Below are 7,609 nucleotides of genomic sequence, written 5' to 3' on the forward strand. Positions count from 1 at the left end.
AAAGCCTGGGGGAAAAAATTGAAACACAGACATAGAGCTTTAATTACTCATAGCTTTCCTGGGAACAACTCAGGAGCTTTCCATGTGCATGCATACATAACAAGCATTTGCTGTATCTTCAGAAACTTTCAAAGATAGATGACACTTGCCCCAACAGGACATATACCATTATGGAATAGTTTGCTACTTTATAATAGTACTTCCAAAGTAAATGAAACAGCTCTGCAGAAGATAGGGCCACTGCAGTGGAACCACAAAACCAGATTTAATGTAATTCTTGAAATGTAACAGGTTTTAAATTTCTACCAGTGTTCCTAATTGGAACTTATACAAGATTTTAATGTTTACAGTGTCATGTAAGGCAATTCTGAGTGAAGTTGTTATTTAAGAAGACTGTGTAAATAAGTTACCTACATGACCTGACTTACCCTGTTCTCTTTATTATTCTACTCAGAAGAGAGGATGTCAGGCCAGAACAGTCCACAAGTTCTAATGCATAAGAAAAACTGCATTATCACATTTTATTTCTAAAAAAGTCAGAGGCTGATGCCTCTTTTTGTGAGCTACATTCCTATTCATGTGCATATGCTTTGGAAAGTTATTTCCTTTTCATTTCCCATCTGTTCATTAAAAATACCTTGTTTTCCCAACAACTTACATTAACCTTGGCCTTTGAAACCAAACACCTTTCTTTGTTGCCCATTTTTTGCAGCAGCTCAAGTCCTAGCAGGCTTTCTACTGGTCTCACCCTGCACTGGATATTCTCACTGTCTTGTTTTAATCAGTATCATAACTGTATCCAGTTCTGGGCCCCTCAGTTCAAGAAGGACAGGGAACTGCTTGAAAGAGTCCAGCGCAGGGCCACAAAGATGATTGAAGGAGTGGAGCATCTCCCTTATGAGGAACGGCTGAGGGAGCTGGGTGTCTTTAGCTTGGAGAAGAGGAGACTGAGGGGTGACCTCATTAATGTTTATACAAATTTGTAAAGGGAGAGTGTCAGGAGGAAGGAGCCAGGCTCTTCTCAGTGACAGCCAATGACAGGACAAGGGGCAATGGGAGCAAGCTGGAGCATAGGAGGTTCAACCTGAACATAAGGAAGAGCTTGACAGAGCACTGGACCAGGTTGCCCAGAGAGGTTGTGGAGTCTCCTTCTCTGGAGACATTCAAAACCCGCCAGGACGCATTCCTGTGTGACCCAGTCTAGGTGATCCTGCTCTGGCAGGGGGGTTGGACTGGATGATCTTTCAAGGTCCCTTCCAACTCCTAACATTCTGTGATTCTTAAGTGCTACTAAACTCGCATTAATGTCAGATTCCAGGATTAAAAAGCATTCAGAGAGACAGGTCTCTGTTCACCCCCATTTCTGGTGTGGCAAGAATGAAAAGCAGCTACTGCATGAGGAGCTTACGCAGTCACTTCCCAGGCAACATTTTCATCATGCCTCCCACTTTGCATGTACAGACCATTGCCATTTCCTTCTGAACATAAGGCTTTGGAGGACTACCAGCTGAGCTCCGTATTCATCTGCCTCGTAGTTCCTGCCAAATAGTGTGGATGCTCTCAGTAACAGGCTTAGCAAGTCAATTTATTAGCTAAATTCTAACTGGTATTTCTGCTCTGTGGCTTGTTAAATAGCCAGTGGGCTGAGGAAGGCTCTTCCTTTTACAAAAAGCCTGTAGGGAGATTCAGATTGAAAGAATTCATGCATACATAGCACATGGACAGACTCACAGCTGAACAGTAGTTGTTTTGATTACTCTAGACACCTTGTTTTGTTTTTTCAGTAAGTGTTTATGAAATGCAAGATTTAACTTATTTCATCTAGAGTCAGGAAATTCAGCTTCTGTAACTTGTAGTCCAAGTGTTTTCTTTTGTGCATGGCTATCAGACTTGGGAAAGATAACATGCATAAAAACCTATGGGTCCATAAACTCTCAATGGGTGCCGGTTAAGCTGCAGAACTAGCAAAAGTCTAGCATCCAAAAAAACAAGGCTTCCTCCCAGCTGTTTTTGGTATTACCAATTCATCCTCCTCTGCAGAAACTACGTGTATCTGAAACATCTAAACAACAAATAAACAAAATAATGTTTCAGCAGCTCCTCTCTTGGAAGAAGAGGCGGTACAGGACAGTGTAAGTCACCATAATTCAGCCACTGAGTATCCAGGGATTAACAGTGGCCCAACTTCCTATAGGAACAGCATTCCTTTCCCCAGCCAAAGCTGGTATAGCAGAAAGATAGGATTAAGTGTCCTACATTTTCCAAGAAACAAGCTTTCTCTTTGAACAGGCCAGGTGTTTTGGGTGTTCCCACTGTGTCCTATAATGCTCAAAAAGAGAGAAGTGCTGTAAGTACAGCAGTGTGATACTTCGAAGTGATGCAGGAAAACATTGATGGTATCACAGCTAAGTGAGGATCATATGCTGCATGCAAGACATGAAAAAGGCTGAATACTTTTGTTATGAAGTACAAAAGAACCAGAGATAATATCACCCCTGCATCACAAGACTAAGCCAAAATTCACTCACATAGTCCAGGGACCAAGCAGTTTCAAAGAATGAGGGTCAGATTTTCAGTTGCTTCTGCTTTTTTAGTGGATAAAGACATTTTTCCACTTCCCGTTTTAAATAAGTTGTGTTACAAATACTGCACTCCTTTTATAACAGCTGTTACCCATTCCCAGTAGGGCTGCATTTTAGTAACTAATGAAAAGGGGTATTCATGTAGGCTTGAGTTAGTAATACAATTTCAGATGCCTGTTTGATAAAAACCTCAAGTGGAAAAAAACAGATCAAAAGCCAAGTAGTCTGTACACACTAGAATTTACGTGTTTATTTAGAAAGTAAACCTTTGGGCACATTGCAATTAAAAAAGGAAAAATACAAAGAATCTATTCGATTAGGCAGTCAAAAGCCAGCAATATTACAAGCTGTTTACATACCAACATTTACATTAACTTAAAACAAGTGGCTTGTCACAAATATGTAAAACAGACTTCAGAATTTAAAAAAAAAAATCAAGCTGACTTTTGAAGGCTCCAAGTCTACCACATGTATGAACATGGGTTTGGTCATTCAGTTTAATATCCCCTCTTGTACTGAAATGTTCAGTCTTCAAATTATACAAGTGGATAGCTAGCAGCTGTTGCTATTCCACAGTGGTTCTTCCTGTCCTTGGCCATGTAGATATATCCTTTGTCACCCCACTTCTCACCCCAGCTGAAAACAGAAGGGTTTGTTTGCATATTCAGAAGAGACTTATTCATGCCCACTCCACCCCCCCAAGCATTTAAATTGAAAACTCTTGCCATCTACATTGGTGAAAAAAATAAAGATAGCTGCAGCCAACCTACAGTGCTTTCCAGCAATTAAATGCATGTTATAGAAGAGCCACCCCAAGCTCACAGAAATACAAGGGTAAAGCCATCCTCTCGCTAGATGGGGATCCTGATGTACAACCCTGGATTATAGGTGCCTAAAGCTCAGACACTGCTCCCAGTCAACTTTAAGGGAAGACTAAGACTGCAAGCAGCACTTGAGGGCGGTAACCCAGTAATGCTGAGAACATAAGACTAGCTCATGTGATGTGCCCTTCAGCATTAATTTGTCTTCGCTCCAGCCTAAGGGGTAACTCCATCTTTAAAGTGTTGCCCTATTTTACACAAGGGTGCAGCACTCTGCTTCCAAAAAAAAGCCATTACATCCCTGCAACCTGCTTTCTTCCTGCTCCCCTCTGCTCCACCACTTTAACATCTACTAGCTTCATGGGCTGCTCCAGTACTGGGCTCCCCTACATTAACTGACAGAGGAGAAGAGCAAGTTTGCTGCTTTGGGCCTACTTTATTAGGCTGCCAGCAGCATGAGTTGGGATTAACTTCTGTCATACAATACAAGCTGAGAACACTTGTAGCAAACACCAGTAGCAAAATATACATGCAGATTTTAATTACTGCAGTCTCCCCACCGCCCACCGCATGACGGACTACATTCCTTTCTCCCCTACCCCCAAAGGGTACATGGCACAGAGAAAGATCTTACCTGTTCTTAACAATCCAGTATTTCTTCCCATCTACATCTTCACCCTCAAAGCCATAACCTACAACCAGAACACCGTGGTCCAGGTCTTCACTGCTGCAGTCTGGTTCATAGTAGATACCTGTGGAAAAGTAAGTTCACATATGAACAATCTCATCTGCACAAAGTCCTTCTCCCTCACCAGAAGCTTTGGTTATTTCAAATTAATTATTGCACAGCCTTAAGAGCCAGAGAAAGGAGTCAAAAGTGAAGTGCCTCATGGCAGAAAGTGAGGGACAAGTACACACATCTACAAAAGAAGTACAAAGTGTGGAGAATCTGGACTAGAATCGAAAGGACTTCTGATTATGTTCTATGTTACAGGATCATAGTTTTGGGGGTTTTTTCCTCCATCTATTAAGCTGAAGGGTAATGAATACTTAATATTAAAAAAAAAGAGTGCTCTACATGCAATTTGCTAACAAATCCCCACCTGACTGATAGAACTGGAATGAAGAGTGGCCTGCATCAATAGCCACAGACACTGGGCCCACAGCTGCTACTGCTTTCATCAGAGCTCTTTCATGTCCTTGAGGGATGTCAACAAAGCCGGTGTCATTAGCAGCATTGTACTCTGCCTTGTAGTGACAGTCTTCATCATCCTAAATAAAGAAAACCTCAGTTATTACAGTTCTCCACGTAATATACAGGGGAGCACAGGAACTACCAGACATTCTGTGACTTTGCTGCCTTGAAAACAAGGGGCTGAAGGGGATCCAATTGCTTCAGCAGTGCTCTAAAAGAAGAGCAGAGAGAGAACACAGAAGCTGTTTCTGATTTTCTCAAAGGTACAGAAAAAGCAAGGACAGTGAGGCCCAAGAGGAAAGCTTTAGTGGGATGCAAAGGACCATCATGTCCTGGAATCCTGCCTTCTTTGGTGGGCAGGACATATCTCTTCACAGGGAGGAAAGCCCAGAATGCATTAATGGGTAATGGAAGAGCTCCAAGTATTCATTAATCACAAAGCAATCCAGAAACTACTTATTGAGAGCAAGCACTAAAGATCCTCAATGTTAGTCCAACATAGTTTGAAAGACTTTTCAGAATGATTTGGAAGTAATTTGTATTACATGACCATATACACAGCATTCATGTATTTTGTGCTTCTTCATACTATCTTTCTTTACACAAAGAAACTTGAGCTATTGGTACTACAGGATTTTACCTCAGGAGAGAGGCCTAATTTGGAAGTCAGGCCATGTGAAATCAAAACAGATTGAAGCAAGCACATCCCTCCCTTACCTGTGTGGTAAGATTAGTACTTAAGTTGCCTTCTCCCAACTAAAGGGGCACAGTACACCTCAGTTCCTTATTTTTGTACTCAGGAAGTCAGGCACTTCCTACAACCAACTGAGATCTCTTGATGAGCCAAGATCAGGAAAAAAATGAGATTACAGTGATGCAGGTAAACAAGAACCCAAATCCAACGGGTTCTGTGTTGCTCACAACAAATGGCACTGTTATTGCACACTCAGTCAACACAAAATAACTGCAAGGAAAGTTACTCGCTAGTGAGCAGAACTGCAAGTAGTAAAAAGCCCAAACTATGGGCTTTCGGGTAATACCACAGTTTACTACTGCTCTTTTGTCTTCTCATGTCTGTTTAACTTTTGGTAGATCATTGGAGACAATTTAGAAGGCTGCCCATTATCTGCATCTATGCATATTAATACAGAAACAGAACTTAAGGCATTGCCAACAACTACTGTTAAACAAATCACACTAGCTGCAAGAATTAGCTGGTCTATGGCGAGCAACTCAGTAATAGCTCAGTGATAGGAAGCTGAATTGCACCCGTATAATTAAGTAGCACTGCTGACAAGGGCTGGGTCTTGGCTTGGTGTGTGTCAGCCAAGATAAGGCATGACATTCGATAGGTGGGCAGCAATGAGGAGGTGGAATAGAAATATTTGCTCTAGTTTTTCCAGCTGGCCTGTAAGATTTTGACCGGTGCAGTATGTGACTCCTACTGGCACTAGCAGTCATTCTAGTTTTCTTAGGAAAGCTGCAACAGGAAGAACAGATGTACTGAATTACTACTTGAACATTTTCCTTTCTAGGTATAAATTTCCCAATACACAGTTTGTCCATATGAAACACCCGACACCAGCAATACAAGCCCAGCTATTACACTTACCTTTGCAGTGTATGGGTAGGATTCCTCTGAATCAATTCCCCCATTATCCTGCACATATTGAAAAGCCTGGTCCATGAGACCACCATTACAGCCTTGATTCCCTTCAGGGCGAGAGCAGTCCACCAGATTCTGTTCACTCAGCGAAACAAGTTTTCCGGTTTTTTTGAAGTGCTGGCCTTCAAGAGCTCCCGTTGTACTGAAAGCCCAGCAAGAGCCACACTGACCCTGAAGTCAAAAATGAAATCTCAAGTTACAAATCTGGACAGATCAGGTAATTATAGTTCCCTTACCACTACCTAAACATCAAAATGCAAAAGTCAAGACCAACTTTAATTCAAGTGAAGATACTACTGCCTTTGCAGTTCTTAGGCATACAGTACGGAACTAAAAAAATCCTAAAGGAGTTAGGATTTTATCAAAATGGCCTTTAATTTAGTAAGCTTGTAGTAGGCTTCATTAAACAAGTCCACAGTGCTTTTCCTCTATAGAAGATGAGGTAGCATGAAGAAAACAGCCTGTAACTGGTTAGAAATCCACCATCAGAGAATACCTGGTCTTTAACTGGAGTTACATATCCCTTCTCTCTCCAGTCTACTGATCGTGGTGCTTCCAGGAAGCTGGGCTCAAGAAACTGGGATCCTCTGTGCTTCCTTTGTGACTTCTTGTGTGCATAGCCATTCATCAGCTGTCTGAACTCATCAGTTGCCTGAAGAAAATTCAAGACATGGAGTCATTGTCTGTTACATATAATTCTTTAGAACTGTGTGTTTCATGTCTCTATACATACCATGTCACCAAACTGATTCATTCCCAATCTGTAGCTGTGCTTTCCTAGTGTGTGACCCAGATTATGGAGTTCAATCATTTTCAGATTCTTCTCCCACACCACTCTCCTCCAGCCTTCCTCTCTCTGAGGGGCCAAAAGACAACATACTTCAGGGAGGCAGGTCAAACAAAGTTCATTTGCACAATAATGCACTTTGTTATGGCTTGTATATTTGGGCAAATGTAGACTTCTCGAAGGGGAAGCCTGAACAGTGTTTACGAGATGGTCTTTATAACAAGAAGAGAGTACAACACAGCTGAGTCGACGCACAAACACAGGAAAGGGACCTAAGAAGAGAAGAATTATCCCTCCCATGCGCACACTGTAGCCAGCGCCAACACAAAGCAGACATGACTCAGCTTGCGCTCAGCTACCCCCGGGTGCTCACCTCATGGTAGACCTCTGGTTGGCCCACGACTCCCACAGCTGCCAGTGGCCGTCCAGATCCGGATCTAACCTCGGAGCACCCCAGGCCAGTCCCAAGCAGAGGCAGAGCGCGGTCACAGACGGATTCATGTTGGCGGATCTGCCGGGAGCGGAGAAGCTGCGTTCAGACGGAGCGAGGCGCAGGCC

At 42.5% G+C, this 7,609-nt stretch overlaps 1 protein-coding gene across 1 annotated transcript; it reads right to left on the reverse strand.

Annotated features, from left to right (window-relative positions):
* Window positions 1–2,806: 2,806 nt before the first annotated feature.
* Window positions 2,807–7,557, reverse strand: CTSL (cathepsin L). The gene is made up of 7 exons (XM_010185188.1): window positions 7,425–7,557; window positions 6,998–7,120; window positions 6,761–6,916; window positions 6,211–6,435; window positions 4,507–4,675; window positions 4,038–4,155; window positions 2,807–3,218 (listed from the first exon to the last, which is right to left on the reverse strand). Exons 2-7 carry the CDS (start codon window positions 7,073–7,075, stop codon window positions 3,119–3,121), a joined length of 846 nt encoding a protein of 281 aa, XP_010183490.1. The 5' UTR covers window positions 7,076–7,120; window positions 7,425–7,557; the 3' UTR covers window positions 2,807–3,118.
* Window positions 7,558–7,609: the final 52 nt, after the last annotated feature.

The sequence above is a fragment of the Mesitornis unicolor genome, unplaced genomic scaffold, assembly GCF_000695765.1.
Source record: "Mesitornis unicolor isolate BGI_N332 unplaced genomic scaffold, ASM69576v1 scaffold25425, whole genome shotgun sequence".
NCBI classification, from domain to species: Eukaryota; Metazoa; Chordata; class Aves; order Mesitornithiformes; family Mesitornithidae; genus Mesitornis; species Mesitornis unicolor.

Excerpts from the sequence above, each read along its gene's own strand:
- CTSL (XM_010185188.1), bottom strand. The coding sequence starts at position 7,075 with ATGATTGAACTCCATAATCTGGGTCACACACTAGGAAAGCACAGCTAC. Across the intron at positions 4,156-4,506 it reads ATTCCAGTTCTATCAGTCAG|GTATCTACTATGAACCAGAC; the intron begins GTGGGGATTTGT and ends ACTTTTCCACAG. Across the intron at positions 3,219-4,037 it reads TACTGGATTGTTAAGAACAG|CTGGGGTGAGAAGTGGGGTG; the intron begins GTAAGATCTTTC and ends TTCTGTTTTCAG.